Here is a 20,618-nt window from a genome sequence, read left to right on the forward strand (position 1 = left end):
CAAGTCCTTCTTTTGACCCATTTTGCCAAAGGAAAGGACGTTGCCTAATAATTATGCACACCTGATATAGGGTGTTGATGTCATTAGACCACACCCCTTCTCATTACAGAGATGCACATCACCTAATATGCTTAATTGGTAGTAGGCTTTCGAGCCTATACAGCTTGGAGTAAGACAACATGCATGAAGAGGATGATGTGGACAAAATACTCATTTGCCTAATAATTCTGCACTTCCTGTAGAGGCGATCGAGCATTTGCAGTCGTAGCGCCTAAGCTGTGGAATAATTTACCCCTATACATCGGACAGGCTCCCACTGTCAATCTTTTTAAATCTTCAAACGCATTTTTATTTACTGGCTTTTAATACAGCATGAGAGTTATTTCTTAATTCATATTTGGTGTTTGCTATCAATACTCTAAAGTTAGTTTATTAGGTATGTTGTATTCTTGTACAGTTATTTTATTATGTATGTTGTATTCTTGTACAGCACTTTGGTCAACGCTCCTGTTGTAATTAAATGTGCTATATAAATAATTAAACCATTAAACCATATGACAGAGACGTGCATCACTGCAAGAGAGAGTTAACAAAGCCACAGCAGTCTGTCTAACAATCAACAGCTAGACATCCCAAACCATCACATCCTTCTTGTCAGTTACATGTCACTTTATTGAAAATTATATAATGGTATCGTGTCTTCTGGATTGTTTTGAATACAGCGACAGAAACACTTCTGAGAACTTAGCAGAAGAGCTGCTCAAAGTGGCAAAAGAGTGGGATGTGGTAAAACAAAGTGGTTTGCTGTGTTACTGACACTGCAGCTAACATAACAAAAGCAATTAAAATCCTGAAATGGATCCATCACCCATGTGTTGCACACACAACTAACCTGGTTGTAAGAGATGCTTTGAAGGTGATGAAGCCTCACAAGTGAGGTGATAGCGGAATTTTTCCCCAGGAGCAAAACAGCCTCACACAAGCTCAAATCTACCCAACAACTGATGGACATGCCTGAGCTGAAGCTCAAACAAGAATGTATCACAAGGTGGAACTCCACCTTTCACAAGCTAAAATGCATTCTGGAGTCCAAGGATGCAGTCATCTCTACCCTGGCAGTTATCAATGCACCAATCGACCCTGTGAGCCAAGAGGAATGGGAGGTACTGCAGGAGGCATACACTGTTCTGGAGCCATTTGAGCAGGTCACTGTGGAGATCACTGCAGACAGGTGAGAGTGCAAATGTTATTGCATTATTATTATTATGATTATTATTAACATTATTAGTAGTAGTAGTTCCTTTTCTTGTTCCCTTTGCTTTAAGGTATGAAAAGCAGATTAGACATGATCATAAATAATAATATACTGCTGATTGTTAAAAAAGCATAATTTTGAAACTTGTTATTTACTCTTTTTCAACCATGTCACAGCCTCTAAAATGTTAATCCTGTGCAAGGGTCTGCAGAGAGTGACAGCTGAGCACCAAACCAGAGTAACTACAGGAAAAGTGAAAGAATTGGTGAATGCTCTCTGTGCATCAATGGACAGAAAGTTCCACAAAACGGAATATAACGCTCTTCTCTCTGAAACCACCATTCTTGATCCAATATTCAAGAAGCTGGTATTTAATCACAACAGAGCGGTGGCACAGTGGTTAGCACTGTTGCCGCACAGCAAGAAGGTTCTGAGTTCAATCCACCATCAGGCCGGGGTCTTTCTGTGTGGAGTTTGCATGTTCTCCCCGTGTTTGCGTGGGTTCTCTCCGGGTACTCTGGCTTCCTCCCACCGTCCAAAGACATGCAGCTTGTGGGGATAGGTTAATTGGATAATCCAAATAGCCACTAGGTGTGAATGTGAGTGTGAATGGTTGTCTGTCCCTGTGTGTTAGCCCTGCGACAGACTGGCGACCTGTCCAGGGTGTACCCTGCCTCTCGCCCTATGACAGCTGGGATAGGCTCCAGCACCCCCCGCGACCCTGAAAAGGATAAGCGGAAGCGAATGGATGGATGGATGGAGAGCGGTGGATGAAGCTCTTCAGAGAAGAGCTTCATCCACCAAAGATCGAGCCAACCAACTCCACTGCCAGGGGACCAGAGAGAAGAGGCAGAAGAGGGTGAAGAAAAGGAGCAGCAAGCATCTGCTGTTTTGAGGTTCTTTGAAGAACGAGCAAGTAGAGACACTACCAGAAGGAATCCCTCAGCAGATGTAATACTGGAAGTGAGATCCTAAATAGATAACGTGCAGACCCACTGAGCTGGTGGGAGACCTGGGCACGTCTTACCCAGGTGATGACACGGAGACTGTGCATTGTGGCAACATCTGTCCCCTCTGACAGAGTGTTCTCCAAAACAGGGCAGATAATTACTCACAGAAGAAACCGGAACAGCTCCTCAAAGCTCAGGCACTTGGTATTTCTAAATGTCAACCTTTACCTTAATGAAAGACCTGGGTGTTCATTTTTTTCTTTTTGTTTTGCATATTTTGATCTATATTTTATTGTGTTGTGGTTTGCAGTGTTTGGTGTTGTTTCACTTTAAATGCTTTTAGAAGGAAAAAGCTGAAAATTTAAATAGTTAAAAGCTGAACTGTAAATAGTTTTTTATTTTTATTTTATATGTTTAAATAATATATATATATATATATATATATATATATATATATATATATATATATATATAAAATCACCAAAAAGACAAGCAAATAAACAATTCCTCTAAATTAAAACATGGCAATGCATATACTTTAAAAGCTACACTGTTAACCTTTGCTGTATTTTTCACAGTAAAATACCACAAAATGCCCAGTAACTTACCTGAAAACATTTCTACAGTTAATTACTGTAATTTGCTTTGCATTATTGGTATATTAAGGTTATTTACATTTACTTACTGTATTTCTTAAAATTGCGGTACTGTTATACCTACCGTTAACACATTAGCAGTAGTGCTACTGTATTATGTGATTTGAATGGTTCATCATACTGTTTGTGTATTTTTACTCTTTGAGTGGTCGGTTGCAATAGTGCATTACATTTTAACTCTTTCACTGCCACCCATTTCCAGATTTTCCTCCAACCTATGCCATTTGTCAGTATGATACCAGTGAAAGTATTATGGTTTTGACTTTTTAGGGGACTTGCCTGTGTGTAAGGTTCAAGAATTCTGATCATCTAATCTGCTGCATGCAGTTGTATGCACATGCACAGCTGCTGCAAGTGTGTGCTTGCCACTGCGTTGCCAAAGGCGAACTTCAGTCAGTGGAGAATATTGTAATAATTTGGCGGAGGCTTCTCAGTCGAGCAGTAACTGAATTGCTCATTTACTGAACGTGCAACATGTACAGAACTCTTCTGGGAACTAGTCAACCCAACTTAGTGAAACACACACTGAATGCTTGCTGGCCCCGCCCACCCAACCACCTCTACCAACCACCACTCCATATCCTGACTGACATGACCTGTGATCCAGTGATTGACAGGAGAGGAAAGACAGGCCAACTTTGTTAACTCTTCGTTACGATATGCTCGAGAGGACAAAAGATTTTGCACCTCGTTATTGTTGGACCTCTGTGTGGAAACTGCAAACGGGACGTCATAAGGTAATGCAAAGGACTCTCCTACCTAACATACTCGTTTATTAATTCTTAAGAGCATATATATTTTTTGTGTGTGGGAGGGAGGGGGGGCTTAAAATCGGTGTTAGCTTGGTCGGAATAGCACATTAGCTGAATTATTCTGGAAAAAATAGGTTGTGTGTGTTTTTTTCTTTTCTTATTTAAATATATATTTAGATATATATATTTTCCACGGGGAGGGGCGAGGAACACAGGCTCAACGACAGTCTTTGTCTTTTTCCCGCCGAGTGTGGTGCATTGTTCTCCTGCGCTTCTGTTCTATGACTATTGAGAAGCTGGCCATGCTAACAGTGGGACATTTAGCTTCAGCTAAAGCAGCAGGTAAAAATACACATTTAATAAGAATAAAGAAAGACAACTTTTTTTTTGGAAATTTAGAGACTGCTAAAACAATCTTATCCAGTTTTGAGCTTGCTCATGTAGGTTAGCCTGCTTTATTGAATTTTGTGTGAGCTGCAGTACACAACATTAAAAAGTTAATATAACATTAGGTTGGTGGCGCGAGGAACTCCAACCTAAGTTTAATATTTATTATTTTTTTAAGTGGGAAGGGGAGCATGTTTTTTTTTCCTTTAATACAACGTCTTCCAGGGTCTTTTTCATAGGAAAACCATGTAACGTCTGTGTTAGGTTGGTAAAAAGAGCAATTAGTTGAATTATTCTTGAAAAGATGGGTTGTGTGTTTTTTTTCTTTTATTTACTTATGTAAATATATTTTTCAAGGGTTAAATAAATGCAACATTAAATTAACAATGTCTCTCTGTCTTTTCCCGCCCAGTGTGGTGCATTGCTGTTCTCCTGCCCTTGCTGGCTGCGCTGACAGTGTGATGTAGCCTCAGTGTTTGTGTTTTAAAGGCTTTTTCCACCAAGATGTCTGTTGAGAGAGAGATGACCTTACCTATCACACCAAGGGTAATAGCGCTTGGTAAGTAAATAGTTTCAATCCTCTTGTAATATTTTTGTAAAAAATCTATGTAATTATTGTGGTATTTGTACCCACAACAACTTACTTAACAGGGGTTTGTCTGTTTTATATTGTATAAAAATAGAATCCACACAGTTTGCTGCTGTTTCTCTTATTATTTATTATACACAATGACCAACAGGAAAAAACAGCCTAACATTTCAGCACAGGCCAAAATGCCAAAACATTAGGCAGTTTTTTCCTGTAATTGATCATAATTTTCATTACATAATAAATAATAAGAGAAACAGCAGCAAACTGTGTGGATTCTATTTTTTACAGTGTGAGGCCTGCTATCCAGCATTCTTGTGGAAACCTTATTTGTAAGGGTGAGCACATTGTCTTATTGGACTCTTGTCTGTTTTTAGGGAATAATTTCATGTCTGCAAGCCGCTGGATGATCAGTTTGGAGGGCAAGGTATTTTATGAGCCTGAGCAGATGCATGACTTTGCCAGCACCCTTGCTGTCTTCTTTGCGTCATACTACGTTTTCAACCTTGAGTATCAGGAGTCAGCGTCCATCACACAGGAGATGATACAGAGGTAAATACTTTACACCATTAAAGCTTACACCATTTAAGAATGAAATATATGTGATAGCTTGACTACAGTTGCAGAAACATATAGGCGATTGCTGTAATGTATGTTTTAATTTTGAAATTAAAGCAGCCTTTTTTCCGTTAAAAGGTTCTTTGTGAGGATCAATCCAGACATGGGAACAAAATGCCCTGCAAAACTTGGTACAAGCTGCAAGACAGGTCGTGTCGTAAAGAGGAAGGTTACAAGCATCAGCCCTCGGATCACCACCTTCCTCCAGCGGCTCTCTGAGTTTGAATGGAGAACTTCCAACTAGGTAAGAATACAGAGATGATAATATCTTTTACATAGCTGATAATTATATACATACTGTACACACATCCATACAACAGTATGAATGATCTCAGACAGATGTGAACAAGTGAATAACCTGAGCAAACATGAATATTGATGATGTGTCTTTGACAGGTGGTGATAAAGACTACGCTGAACCCGACCATCCTGGTAACGGAAATCTAAATCCCATGTCACATTCTATTTCCTGGGACCCACTGATAATTATTACATTTTGTAAATGATTTTTGTTTTACAATTGTAATAGTTTATTTAATGTTCATGCTGGTGGGTTTGTCCTGTTTTTAGTGGAATGAAAAACTGTTTTCCTTAAAAAAATCAGACAAAGTGGTTGAACTGTAAAACATCACAACAGTAAAGATACTGTAGATCAGTAATTACAGTAACTTACTGGCAATAGTGTTGCCAGTAAGTTGCTGTAAAAATACAATAAAATGTCTAACAGTGTATATTTTAATCAAACATAACAGCTTGTGTAGTTTATAAGATATACAAACTGGGTGTTTTACATTAAATCGCTATTCAGATCGATCCCTTATAAAGTACAAATATTTTACAGAGTTTAAAACAGTCTGTATTTTTTCTCTGTTCAGTGAATGGCACTTTTCCTGAGTTGAACAGATACATGTAAATGTAATTACAGATTTCTTTTTTAAAACAAAACAAATCATTTACTAGAAAACAAATAATAACATGTCAAAGTAGGACCCATAAAGTTTTACTGACAGATGAAGAAACAGCACATCAATGATCTCTGAGTAACAACAATGTTGACCGAAGATAGTGGAAACTAAAAAACTAAAAAAAACCTGTGTTAACCATCTGTCCTTCAATAATTTCCGTCTATTTCAGTTTAATGAACTCTGCGGTGTCATTGTCATAATAAAAGAACCGAAGTCCAGCATAGAGTGGCTGAGTGAATGTGGTCTGGACTCTGTGGAGGAGAGTCATGGTTTCAGAGACGCTGTAGAAAGACAGAATACCTGCTCTGTGATCCAGGTACACTCCTACTCTGGAGGACCGAGGACCTGAGAGGACAGTTTGGACTTCATTGTGCCAAAACTGAAAACCATTTGTATCATAACGTAAAGACCAAGATTTGTCGTTGAATCCAAATTTACATTCACTGAGGCTCCCTGTTCTGCTGATATTCTTGTATGCAACTGCAACACCAACCCCTCCCCCTCTCCACTTCACCTCCCAGTAACAACGTCCAGTCAGACTCTCTCTACTCAGGACCTGAAGCCATCCAGTGAATCTGCCTGGATTATCAGAATATGACTGTTGTTGTTTCATTATTGTTACTTCTCTGTTCCCCTCAGATAGTAACAGATGTGTGTGTGCTGTGTTTGGATCCAGTGTGATTTCATGTGAATATTTTAAGAATCCAGTTCTGGTCTTTGGCTCTGGTGGTGACAGTAAAACATCCACTTCAGCAACTCTCGGTGAGATATTTGTCCATTTCTCTTGCATCCCTGCAACTGTGCAGATGTTCTCCTTGAGCTTCTTGTGGGAACCTGCAGCTTGGGGTTCAGTCTTCTTCTGTTTCTCTACTAACTCTGCTAACAAGGCGTTTTTCTCTAGGACAGGCTTTGGCATGAAGTTCGTCCTGCACTGAGGGCAGCTGTGGATTCCCGTCTTGTCCTCTTCATCAAAGTGACTTTTGATACAGTCCATGCAGTAGCTGTGTCCACAGGGAATAGTCACTGGATCCTTGAGTAGATCCAAACAGCTTAAACAAAGTATTTCATAATCCATTTTAATTTCCTTCTGCGCCAATTTTCTTCTTAGTAACAATGACTTGCAGCTTTGTCCTTTGTAGAAGTGAAACTAGTCTGAGCTCTGATTTAATCAACAGGAAACAGAGGCTGTTAGCTCTTACATGTCACCACATGTCGGTAACGCCCTTCTTCAAACTGTTGACTGAATGGGAGGGAACGAGGAGTGTCTACAACCACTGTAACAAACAAACACAAACACACTCAGAACAAGTCCTAGAACTAAATTTGTCACTGGAAGTTCAAAAACGACAAAAAACATGTTTAGAACAATGCCTACAGCTACACAACACAACCCCCACAAGTAATACAACACTATAGCTAAACTAACCTGTGACAATAATGCAACACCTACAATGAAACAAGCAATCACTGACAGTACACCTGCAACTAACAATGGCAATGGCAGCATTAGAAACAGAAGCGCTGCACAAAAAAAAAGATCACTTTTCCAATTGAGATGTAGCAACTTTGAAAAAAATGCAACCAAAGACTGCAACTTGTATAAGAAATGTAAGAATTTTTAATCTGTAGCTCTGCTCTAAAAGAATGTATGTACCTGGGCTCGCCTACTACGCTCGCAAAGCGTGAAAATGATTGGCTAGAATCCAAAGTGTATGACATCTCAGGAAAAAAAGCACCGAAATAAAGCACCGAAATGTGCGCTGCTTTTCAGTCTGGTTACTACCGTTTGTGTCAGAACCGGTGCCATAATGGCACCAGATACCGGTACCCATCCCTAGTCGCAACTACACAACCTTCAAACTACAGCGGCATTTTCTACTAAACATGGTTGTTAGAGTTTGTATTGTTGATTGTCATTTATGCTTACAAATATTCAACCATGTATACTTAGAGGCATATAATTAATTGTGTGTGATCTTTAACAGGCTGCAAAGGCTTGGTGTGTATTCCACACTAGAATGCACACCCACATCCTGGGAGCACGAGAGAGGTCATACCTTCTCTTATTGTTTTATGGTAAGATTAACGTAGTTACGTCTGTTCTAGTCTAAGTGCTTTTTGTGTATAAATGAACTGCTGGACTTCCTCACGGTGTTATCTAGGATGAGGGGGGGTCTACCCTCTTCCTGACCAAGGATGTTTGCTTGTGTGCTTTTATGACCCTTTGATCAGCAGTACCCACACACACACACACACACACACACACACACACACACACACACACACATTCAACACACACACATCCAACACACACACACATCCACCACATAGGCCAACACACACACAGGCAAGGTACTCTTTGTTTGTATGTAGACGTCATATGTTAATGAACCTATGCATATTCATGTAACCTCAATAAAAGGGCAGTGGTACGGGAGAACGGACGAGAGCAACTGGGGTCAAGCGAAGGAATGGCGCCTGTCCGGTCTCTCCCGTGCACGAGTAACATGAAGAACTTTGCCTACTTGTGTCTTGCTTTGTAGTGTAATTATATTGTCTTCAACGTTCCAGCGGATGGGTTCAAGCTACAAACCTATCAATGGTAACTTCTGCATTTAAACCAGCAACTGAAACTACATATAGCAACTCCAATCAGTATCAATGACTGAAACTACAGCAGTTCATCAGAACATGTCACCCAGAAAACAACAACCCCTACAACTAGACACAGCAACTTTTGTACCAGCACATTTATCCCATTGTTGCATTATTTCCATTTGTTCCATGATGACTATGAATAAAAACTGTAATAACTGCTTGTTGTAAAAGATTTTCTTTTTAACTTTGTGACCAAATACTTATTTTCCACGCTGATTTACGAATGAATTCTTTACAAATCCTACCATGTGAATTCATGGATTTTTTTTTCACATTCTGTCTCTCACAGTTGAAGTGTACCTCTGGTGCAAATTACTGACCTCTGTCATCATTTTAGGTGGGGGAACTTGCACAATCGGTGGCTGAATAAATACTTTTTTGCCCCACTGTATTTAGTCAGCTTCCTTACTGATATAATTTGTAATAAAAATAGTGAACAGATTTCTGATATACTATATACTATAATATCACATCATGAATTATTTATTTATTTATTTATTTTAAATAGAGACATTCACTTAATTTCAATATTTTCCTTTTCTTTATAGTTTGAGAAGATCATATTTTTATAACTCTTTTTTAACAGTTTTATGTTTGGACATTGCTTTAATTCCATATTCAGACTGTTCCATAGTTTCACTCCATGAACAGAAACACAAAAGCCTTTTCTTGTAGTACGTACCTTCCCTGTTTTTGTCATGGTCCTGGGCCATGTTGGCCCAGTATTCTTAGTTTTCTTGTATTTTTGTATTTCGTTCCCTATTTAGGCCATGTTTCCTGAGTTGCCCTGTTGTGTTGTTCCCTAAGTATTTTCCCTTCGTGGCTTTTACCCCCTGTGTGCCCCTCTGTGTATCTGTGAGCCCTCGTCTCTCCTTATGTTTTATTCCATGTTTCCCCTGCCCGTTATGTCTAAGTTCTCCCCGTGCTCTCTCTCCCCCCTGTGTGCCCTCTGTGTATTTATGAGCCCTCGTCTCCCTTTGTGGTCTGTGTTTTCCCCGTGCTCTCTCTCCTCCTGTCTGAACCTCTGTACTTCCTGTTTGACTCTGCCCGTCTCCCGTCAGTGTTATGTTCACCCCGCCCTGTCTCATTATGGTTATCTGTGTCAGCTGTGTTCCCCGTGTGTTCCCACTTTCCTCGTTAATCCTCTGTGTATTTCTGTCTGCGTCTCCCTCTGTTCGGCGTCGCGTTCTCCCTCATGCTGTGTGTGAGTCTCCCCGTGGTTCCTGGTTTACTTTATGTTTAGCTTTCCCAGTTTAGTTTAGTACTGTTTTCGTGTTCCACTTTTTGCCAGCATTAAAGCTGTGTTTTTGAGTTTATGTTTTGTCTCCGTGAGTTTGCGTTTGGGTCCTCTCCTTCCTGCCACACAGCCGAATCATGACAGTTTTGAAGTTACAAAAAACCCTTAAATTATAACTTCCTTCTTTTAAAAAAAAACATACTCTGAATATTACCTGACAGTTCTTTATTTTTTGCTTTGAATAGAATTTGTGCTGTTTGGAATTTCACTAGATCGTCAATTTTCAATATTTCAGACTGCAAAAATAGTGAGTTTGTATGTTCCCTATAACCTGCATTGTGGATGATTCGAATTGCTTTCTTTTGAAGAGTAAAAAGTGAATTTAATGTGGTTTTATAGTTATTGCCCCAGACCTCTGCACAATAGCCTAGGTATGGTGTAACCAGTGAACAGTAGAGAATATGAAGTGATGTTCTGTCGAATACCTGTTTTGCCTTGTTTAGTACTGCAATGCTTCGTGATACTTTGGAATGAATATATCTTACGTGAGCTCTCCAGTTAAGTTTTTCATCTATTATTACCCCCAGAAATTTATTTTCACTGACTCTTTCAATATCAACACCATTTATTTGAATCTTCGCATTTGTATTTAAACTATTATTTCCAAATAACATAAGTTTAGATTTATTCAGATTTAATGATAATTTGTTTTTATCAAACCAGAACTTCACTTTACTTATTTCATTAGTCATATCCTCCAAAAAATTCTGCAGATCGTCACCAGAGCAAAAAACGTTTGTATCATCAGCAAAGAGAACCATTTTTAATACTTTGGACACTTTACAGATGTCGTTAATGTACAAGTTGAAGAATTTTGGACCCAAAACTGACCCGTGGGGTACACCCCAAGCAATGTCCATACATAAGGAGTGTCAAGACATGTATTCTAAGACACTTCTTCAGCTGAGAATCAGAGAGGAGAAACACACAGTTTTTTAATTGCTGCAAGGGCAGTCACAGAGCACCCGCACGAGAGTGAGAGCTCAGGGACTTACGCTCTGCCACTGCCCTGGTATTTATTTATAGACATCAGTGGGTGTTTGTTCCTTTCATTGGAATGTGGATATTTATATGTGTATACGTTGGAATGTGGATGTTCATATGTATGTGTGCGCATGTGTGCGTGTGTGGGGTCAGAATGTGACCCCATAAAGACTTCCCTAAACCTGCTGGTCTGGAAGTCCAGCAGTTCATCTAAACAAAAGGCACTTAGCCTAAAACAGACATAGATACATTTATCCTACCACAAAACAATAAGAGAAGGTATGCCCTCTCCCATGCTCCCAGGATGTGGGTGTGAATGCCAGAAAACTCTGGAATGCACACAAAGTCTTGTAGTGAACAACAGCCTAAGACATCAAAAGGTCAACATGCAGTATTCTACCATATGCAAACTTATATTATTAAAAGATTATACTGACTACTAAGTACAATTTTCCATTGACAAGGAGCAACCACCATTTAATTTCACAAACTGCTTCCTGTCACCTAAATAACTCCGGACCCAATCTAAAACTACCTCTCTGACACCATAACGTTCCAGTTTTCTTATTAATATATCATGATCTATAGTGTCAAATGTCTTTGTCAAGTCTATGAATAACCCAGCCACATATTGCTTTTTGTCTATGGAATTTGTGATGTATTCTATTGAATCTAACAGTGCCAGTGATGTTGATCTGAATCCGTACTGACTCTCGGTGAGTAGTTTATGTTTATTTATAAATTTTTCCAGTCGGTTTTTAAACAGTTTTTCAAGAACTTTTGAGAATTAAGGTAGTAAAGAGACAGGCCTGTAGTTTGTGAAATGGTGTTTGTTGCCAGATTTGTATAGAGGTATAACTTTTGCTATTTTCATTCTGTCTGAAAATCGACCAGTTTGAAATGATAAATTACAGATTACATGGTATAAATCAGTAAGAGAATGTATGACCTCTCTCATGACCTTAAGATGTGTGTGTATGCCAGAGTGCTCTGGGAGGCACACAGAGTCTTTGCAGACGACTAAGGATCAGACCTCTATCATTATGCAATCGATTGTAAAACTCTAAGCATATATATCACGGGGTGCCGAGGAAGGCCGTGTGGATTAATAACGGACCCAAGATGCAGACTGCTTAAGTGGAGGGTGAGCTTTATTAACAACAGGTGAAGTACAACAAAAAAGGGTGGCGAGAAACAGAACGGTAAAAACTCTAAACTGGGAAAACTAAAACTAAACACAAAGCCAGAACACGAACGAGGGTACCTTGCAGGGAGAATGACCAGGAAGCCGGAGGAATAAACACAGAATGACGGCGGGGAATAACGCAGACGAACCAGCAACTAACAGAGGCAGACATGAGGTTAAAATACACAGAAGGATAACGAGGGGATGAGACACAAAAGGAGGGCACAGCTGGGAGTAATCCGACCTGACGAGACAGGGGAAAAGTAAACTGAACACACTGAGAACAGACACGGACCTTCAAAGTAAAACAGGAAACACATACACATAATGACATAACACACCAACTTAACACAGACTGGGGGACACAGAACATAGGAACATGAACCATGAAACAGAAGAGTACAAACACCCAAGGTAACCAAAACCACAGAATAATAATAAACTAAACAAAAACACGGAGTCACAGACTCCGGACCATGACAATATATTTCTAAGCATAAATGACAATCCAACAATATAAACCTAACAACGTCCTCGCTAACAATGGGTGATAAGGGATGAGGATGTGGTGCGGTTTGGGGAAGGTCTCGAAGGGGAATGGCGACGGCTCTCGGGCTGGGCAGATCCCCATGTACTAACGAGAAATGAATGAAGAAAAGGAAGAGAGGAGAATAGGAGAAGAGAGGGAAAAATAGGGGGGAGGGTGGGGTATAAAAATGAGAACAGCCAACACGTTCTCACTCCCAACTCGTCAAATGTGTGACGCATGGTCAGGCTCCCTCTGCTTCACTTATCGACGCGCAGGGTACCCCCCTCGCGTCGAGAATTGACGTGCAGGGTCCTCTCATTGAATACTATAGAGCTCCCTAAACGTTGCTTATTGACGACAAGAGATTGCCGCGGAAGAGCCCGTTGTCCATATATTTATACATTTCCAAAATCACATTGTAGTGACGTATACAGAACACAATAAATTATATAATGTAAGCAACTACCTGAGAAACAGCAGATACAGCAGAGAAATTAATTATAGGCTGTTACTTTTGTATTGTTTATTGCATTTATGGAGGGAGTGGTGTATGCTGGGTAATGGCACAGCTAGCTACTGGGTGACTTTATTCACCCGCTTCGGCTGTTATCAGTCCATACAATGGGCGTTATTAGGACAAATCAGTCCCATAGATATGGGCCATCTCCTGCTAGATTGTTCAGAAGGTTGTTCTCATCCATCCAGATGGAGGATCACTAACAGGAGCGTGGAAGACTCCAGAATCCACTCTGGCTGCAATCCGGTGAATACAGCAGTACAGGTAAGGCCATTTAAACGGACAGCATTTATAGAATGACTTTTAAAAGTCAGCGAGTGTCAATAATGTTAATGTGGTTATGTTAGTAATACACCGAGTGCTAATATAACAGCTTTAAGATGCATTTGTAGATATTATTACGTGTTTTACCGTCTTTATGGTGCTAGCTTAAAGTTACGGTCTAAACGTTAGCTTATATTGGAGGAAAGCTATTACTGTTTAAACGATGTTAGCACAGAAATATTAGCTTCTGTCAATTCAATTCAATTCAATTCAATTTATTTACTCATTTCATTCATTCTCCACATGATGTTCATTTACAGAAATGTTTCACAGGAACTGATTCCTCCCAAAGGGTGAACTAGTGTGTTTCCATAGATTACCTCTGTATGAATGTACTTCTTAAATGAAGGCAAGTGTTTGTCCTTTTTTGTTCCTCAGGTACAGTACGTGATATCAAGGGCAGGCGGTCAACACTGGGGGTAGACAAGAAGCAGACGTACTTCCAAGAGGGAGCTGCAGTGAGGACACAGCCAGGTCACTCTCACACACACTACTGAAAAATTTTACCTCTCACACACACTACTGAAACGCTCTCACACACACTACTGAAAAATTTTACCTCTCACACACACTACTGAAATTTCAGTAGTGTGTGTGAGAGCGTTTCAGTAGTGTGTGTGAGAGCTAAAATTTTAGTTGTGTGTGTGAGAGCGTTTCAGTTGTGTGTGTGAGAGGTTTCAGTAGTTCAATTCAATTCAATTCAATTTTATTTATATAGCGCCAAATCACAACATAAGTCGCCTCAAGGCGCTTCATAGATACAGGGAAAAAAACCCAACAATCATTTGACCCCCTATGAGCAAGCACTTTGGCAACAGTGGGAAGGAAAAACTCCCTTTTAACAGGAAGAAACCTCTGGCAGAACCAGGCTCTGGGAGGGGCAGCCATCTGCTGCGACCGGTTGGGGTGAGAGAAGGAAGACAGGATAAAAGACATGCTGTGGAAGAGAGACAGAGGTTAATAACAGATATGATTCAATGCAAGAGGTCTATTAATACATAGTGAGTGAGAAAGGTGACTGGAAAGGGAAAAACTCAATGCATCATGGGAATCCCCCGGCAGCCTATGTCTATTGCAGCATAACTAAGGGAGGATTCAGGGTCACCTGGTCCAGCCCTAACTATATGCTTTAGCAAAAAGGAAAGTTTTAAGCCTAATCTTAAAAGTAGAGATAGTGTCTGTCTCCCGAATCCAAACTGGAAGCTGGTTCCACAGAAGAGGGGCCTGAAAACTGAAGGCTCTCCCTCCCATTCTACTTTTAAATACTCTAGGAACAACAAGTAGGCCTGCAGAGCGAGAGCGAAGTGCTCTAATAGGGTGATATGGTACTACAAGGTCATTGAGATAAGATGGGGCCTGATTATTTAAGACCTTGTATGTGAGGAGCAGGATTTTGAATTCAATTCTGGATTTAACAGGAAGCCAATGAAGGTAAGCCAAAACAGGAGAAATATGCTCTCTCTTTCTAGTCCCTGTCAGTACTCTTGCTGCAGCATTTTGGATTAGCTGACGGCTTTTCAGTGAGTTTTTTGGACATCCTGATAATAATGAATTACAGTAGTCCAGCCTGGAAGTAATAAAAGCATGAACTAGTTTTTCAGCGTCACTCTGAGACAGGATATTTCTAATTTTAGAGATGTTGCGCAAATGGAAGAACGCAGTCTTACATATTTGTTTAATATGTGCATTGAAGGACATGGTCCTGGTCAAAAATGACTCCAAGGTTCCTCACAGTGTTACTGGAGGCCAAGGTAATGCCATCCAGAGTAAGAATCTGGTTAGATACCATATTTCTAGGCTTTTCAGGGCCGAGTACAATAACCTCAGTTTTATCTGAATTAAGAAGCAGAAAGTTAGCGGCCATCCAGGTCTTTATGTCTTTAAGACATTCCTGCAGTTTAACTAATTGGTGTGTGTTATCTGGCTTCATGGACAGATAGAGCTGGGTGTCATCAGCATAGCAGTGAAAATGTATGCTATGTCTTCTAATGATACTGCCTAAGGGAAGCATGTATAATGTAAACATAATTGGTCCTAGCACTGAACCCTGTGGAACTCCATAATTAACCTCAGTGTGTGAAGAGGACTCTCCATTTACATGAACAAACTGGAGTCTATTAGATAGATATGATACAAACCACTGCAGTGCAGTACCTGTAATACCTACAGCATGTTCTAATCGCTCTAATAGGATATTATGGTCAACAGTATCGAATGCTGCACTGAGGTCTAGCAGGACAAGCACAGAGATGAGTCCACTGTCAGAGGCCATAAGAAGATCATTTGTAACCTTCACTAAAGCTGTTTCTGTGCTGTGATGAACTCTGAAACCTGACTGAAACTCTTCAAATAAACCATTCCTCTGCAGATGATCTGTTAGCTGTTTAACAACTACTCTTTCAAGGATTTTTGATATGAAAGGAAGGTTGGAGATTGGCCTATAATTAGCTAAGACTGCTGGGTCTAGAGATGGCTTTTTGAGTAAAGGTTTAACTACAGCCAGCTTGAAGGCCTGTGGTACATAGCCGATCATTAGAGATAGGTTGATCATATTTAAGATCGAAGAATTAATTAATGGCAGTACTTCTTTGAGCAGTTTTGTAGGAATGGGGTCTAAAATACACGTTGATGGCTTGGAGGAAGTAATTATTGAAGTTAACTCAGAAAGATCAATTAGAGAAAAAGAGTCTAACTTAACATCAATGATACTAAGAGTAGCTGTAGATAATATTACATCTGTGGGATGATTAATGGTAATTTTTTCTCTAATGATATAAATTTTATTTGTGAAGAAGTTCATGAAGTCATTTCTAGTTAACGTTAAAGGGATTGTTGGCTCAAAAGAGCTCTGACTTTTTGTCAGCCTGGCTACAGTGCTGAAGAGAAACCTGGGGTTGTTCTTATTTTCTTCAATCAGTGACGAATAGTAAGATGTTCTGGCTTTGTGGAGGGCTTTCTTATAAAGCAGCAAACTATTTCTCCAGGCTAAATGATGATCCTCTAAATTTGTGACACGCCATTTCCTCTCCAGATTATGAGTCATCTGCTTTAGGGTACGTGTTTGAGAATTATACCACGGAGTCAGGTACTTCTGATTAGAGACCTTAGTTTTCACAGGAGCTACAGTATCCAGAGTCGTACGTAGTGAGGAGGTGAAATTATTAACAAGATAATCGACCTCTGTTGGGGTAGCGTTCAGATAGCTGCTCTGCTCTATGTTGGTACAGGGCATTGAAGATGATAACAGTGGGTGGATTATATTCTTAAACTTAGTTACAGTGCTTTCAGAAAGACATCTACTTTGATAAAGTCTACTCTCCACCGCTGTGTAATCAATTATTGTAAATGTAAATGTTATCAGGAAATGATCAGACAGGAGAGGGTTTTCAGGAAACACTGTTAAATATTCAGTTTCTATGCCATATGTTAAAACAAGATGTAGAGTGTGATTAAAGTGGTGGGTGGGTTCTTTTACATTTTGAGAGAAGCCAATTGAGTCTAATAACAGATTAAATGCCATGTTGAGGCTGTCATTTTTAGCATCTACATGGATGTTAAAATCACCCACAATAATTATTTTATCTGAGCTGAGAACTAAATCAGATAAAAAGTCTGAGAAATCAGAGAGAAACTCTGTGTAAGGCCCAGGTGGACGATAGATGATAACAAGTAAGACTGGTTTCTGAGTTTTACAGCTGGAGTGGACGAGGCTAAGCATCAGGCTTTCAAATGAATTAAAAGTCTGTCTTGGTCTTTCATTAATTAATAGGCTGGTGTGAAAAATTGCTGCCACACCGCCCCCTCGGCCTGTGCTTCGAGGTTTCTGGTAGTTAGAATGACTCGGGGGTGTTGATTCATTTAAACTAACATAATCATCCTGCTGCAACCAGGTTTCTGTAAGGCAGAGTAAATCAATTTGTTGATCAATTATTAAGTCATGTACTAACAGAGACTTGGAGGAGAGAGACCTAATATTTAATAATCCACATTTCACTGTTTTACTCTTTGGTTCAGATGTGGATACTGTATTGTTCTTTCTTTGTAATTGTTTATGTTTTAGTTGTTTGTTGCTGGTTTTTAGTTTGTTTTTTGTCTGTTTGGGAGCTGACACAGTCTCTATGGAGATGGATTTTTGGGGGGGTAGCAGGAGGAGAGAAGATGCAGAGAGGCATGTAAGACTGCAACTCTGCTTCCTGGTCCCAACTCTGGATAGTCATATTTTGGGGGGTTTAATAAATTTGTCCATATTTCTAGAAATGAGAGCTGCTCCATCCAAAGTGGGATGGATGCCGTCTCTCCTAACAAGACCAGGTTTCCTCCAGAAGGTTTGCCAATTATCTATGAAGCCCACCTCGTTTCTGGGACACCACTCACACAGCCAGCAATTTAAGGAGAACATGCGGCTAAACATGTCACTCCTGGTCTGATTGGGGAGGGGACCAGAGAAAACTACAGAGTCCGACAGTGTGTGTGAGAGCGTTTCACTTGTGTGTGTGAGAGTGTTTCAGTTGTGTGTGTGAGAGCGTTTCAGTAGTGTGTGTGAGAGCGTTTCAGTTGTGTGTGTGAGAGCGTTTCAGTAGTGTGTGTGAGAGCGTTTCAGTTGTGTGTGTGAGAGGTTTCAGTAGTGTGTGTGAGAGGTTTCAGTAGTGTGTGTGAGAGTGTTTCAGTAGTGTGTGTGAGAGCTAAAATTTCAGTTGTGTGTGTGAGAGCGTTTCAGTTGTGTGTGTGAGAGCGTTTCAGTTGTGTGTGTGAGAGCGTTTCAGTTGTGTGTGTGTGAGCGTTTCAGTAGTGTGTGTGAGAGCAAAAATTTCAGTTGTGTGTGTGAGAGCGTTTCAGTTGTGTGTGTGTGAGCGTTTCAGTAGTGTGTGTGAGAGCTAAAATTTCAGTTGTGTGTGTGAGAGGTTTCAGTAGTGTGTGTGAGAGCGTTTCAGTAGTGTGTGTGAGAGCGTTTCAGTAGTGTGTGTGAGAGCGTTTCAGTAGTGTGTGTGATAGGTTTCAGTAGTGTGTGTGAGAGCGTTTCAGTTGTGTGTGTGAGAGCTAAAATTTCAGTTGTGTGTGTGAGAGCGTTTCACTTGTGTGTGTGAGAGCGTTTCCGTAGTGTGTGTGAGAGCGTTTCCGTAGTGTGTGTGAGAGCTAAAATTTCAGTTGTGTGTGTGTGAGAGCGTTTCCGTAGTGTGTGTGAGAGCGTTTCAGTAGTGTGTGTGAGAGCGTTTCCGTAGTGTGTGTGAGAGCGTTTCAGTAGTGTGTGTGAGAGCGTTTCACTTGTGTGTGTGAGAGCGTTTCAGTAGTGTGTGTGAGAGCGTTTCAGTAGTGTGTGTGAGAGGTTTCAGTAGTGTGTGTGAGAGTGTTTCAGTAGTGTGTGTGAGAGCTAAAATTTCAGTTGTGTGTGTGAGAGCGTTTCAGTTGTGTGTGTGAGAGCGTTTCAGTTGTGTGTGTGAGAGTGTTTCAGTTGTGTGTGTGTGAGCGTTTCAGTAGTGTGTGTGAGAGCAAAAATTTCAGTTGTGTGTGTGAGAGCGTTTCAGTTGTGTGTGTGTGAGCGTTTCAGTAGTGTGTGTGAGAGCTAAAATTTCAGTTGTGTGTGTGAGAGGTTTCAGTAGTGTGTGTGAGAGCGTTTCAGTAGTGTGTGTGAGAGCGTTTCAGTAGTGTGTGTGATAGGTTTCAGTAGTGTATGTGAGAGCGTTTCAGTTGTGTGTGTGAGAGCTAAAATTTCAGTTGTGTGTGTGAGAGCTAAAATTTCAGTTGTGTGTGTGAGAGCATTTCAGTTGTGTGTGTGAGAGCGTTTCCGTAGTGTGTGTGAGAGCGTTTCAGTTGTGTGTGTGAGAGCTAAAATTTCAGTTGTGTGTGTGAGAGCATTTCAGTTGTGTGTGTGAGAGCGTTTCCGTAGTGTGTGTGAGAGCGTTTCCGTAGTGTGTGTGAGAGCTAAAATTTCAGTTGTGTGTGTGTGAGAGCGTTTCCGTAGTGTGTGTGAGAGCGTTTCAGTAGTGTGTGTGAGAGCGTTTCCGTAGTGTGTGTGAGAGCGTTTCAGTAGTGTGTGTGAGAGCGTTTCAGTAGTGTGTGTGAGAGCGTTTCACTTGTGTGTGTGAGAGCATTTCAGTTGTGTGTGTGAGAGCTAAAATTTCAGTTGTGTGTGTGAGAGCGTTTCAGTAGTGTGTGTGTGAGAGCGTTTCAGTAGTGTGTGTGAGAGCGTTTCCGTAGTGTGTGTGAGAGCTAAAATTTCAGTTGTGTGTGTGTGACAGCGTTTCAGTTGTGTGTGTGAGAGCGTTTCCGTAGTGTGTGTGAGAGCGTTTCCGTAGTGTGTGTGAGAGCTAAAATTTCAGTTGTGTGTGTGTGAGAGCGTTTCAGTAGTGTGTGTGAGAGCGTTTCAGTAGTGTGTGTGAGAGCGTTTCACTTGTGTGTGTGAGAGCGTTTCACTTCTGTGTGTGAGAGCGTTTCAGTAGTGTGTGTGAGAGCGTTTCAGTAGTGTGTGTGAGAGCATTTCAGTTGTGTGTGTGAGAGCGTTTCAGTTGTGTGTGTGAGAGCGTTTCAGTTGTGTGTGTGAGAGCGTTTCAGTAGTGTGTGTGAGAGCGTTTCAGTTGTGTGTGTGAGAGCTAAAATTTCAGTTGTGTGTGTGAGAGCGTTTCAGTTGTGTGTGTGAGAGCGTTTCAGTTGTGTGTGTGAGAGCGTTTCAGTAGTGTGTGTGAGAGCTAAAATTTCAGTTGTGTGTGTGAGAGCGTTTCAGTTGTGTGTGTGAGAGCGTTTCACTTGTGTGTGTGAGAGCGTTTCAGTAGTGTGTGTGTGAGAGCGTTTCAGTAGTGTGTGTGAGAGCGTTTCAGTTGTGTGTGTGAGAGCGTTTCAGTTGTGTGTGTGAGAGCTAAAATTTCAGTTGTGTGTGTGTGACAGCGTTTCAGTAGTGTGTGTGAGAGCGTTTCCGTAGTGTGTGTGAGAGCGTTTCCGTAGTGTGTGTGAGAGCTA

General features: G+C 40.6%; 2 protein-coding genes across 2 annotated transcripts; one reads left to right on the top strand and one right to left on the bottom strand.

The window, feature by feature from the left end:
• The first annotated feature begins 4,420 nt into the window (after window positions 1–4,420).
• On the top strand, window positions 4,421–5,807 carry LOC147334791 (uncharacterized). The gene is made up of 4 exons (XM_086275203.1): window positions 4,421–4,559; window positions 4,967–5,141; window positions 5,286–5,451; window positions 5,604–5,807. Exons 1-3 carry the CDS (start codon window positions 4,505–4,507, stop codon window positions 5,449–5,451), a joined length of 396 nt encoding a protein of 131 aa, XP_086131329.1. The 5' UTR covers window positions 4,421–4,504; the 3' UTR covers window positions 5,604–5,807.
• A 525-nt stretch (window positions 5,808–6,332) lies between these two features.
• On the bottom strand, window positions 6,333–7,166 carry LOC147334792 (tripartite motif-containing protein 16-like protein). Its single transcript, XM_086285998.1, has one exon. The coding sequence runs from the start codon at window positions 7,164–7,166 to the stop codon at window positions 6,333–6,335; it is 834 nt and encodes a 277-aa protein (XP_086142124.1).
• Window positions 7,167–20,618: the final 13,452 nt, after the last annotated feature.

The sequence above is a fragment of the Aulonocara sp. 'chitande type north' Nkhata Bay genome, linkage group LG3 (assembly GCF_057382095.1).
Source record: "Aulonocara sp. 'chitande type north' Nkhata Bay isolate Kocher_YH1m ecotype deep benthic linkage group LG3, A_spYH_male_GT1.1, whole genome shotgun sequence".
NCBI classification, from domain to species: Eukaryota; Metazoa; Chordata; class Actinopteri; order Cichliformes; family Cichlidae; genus Aulonocara; species Aulonocara sp. 'chitande type north' Nkhata Bay.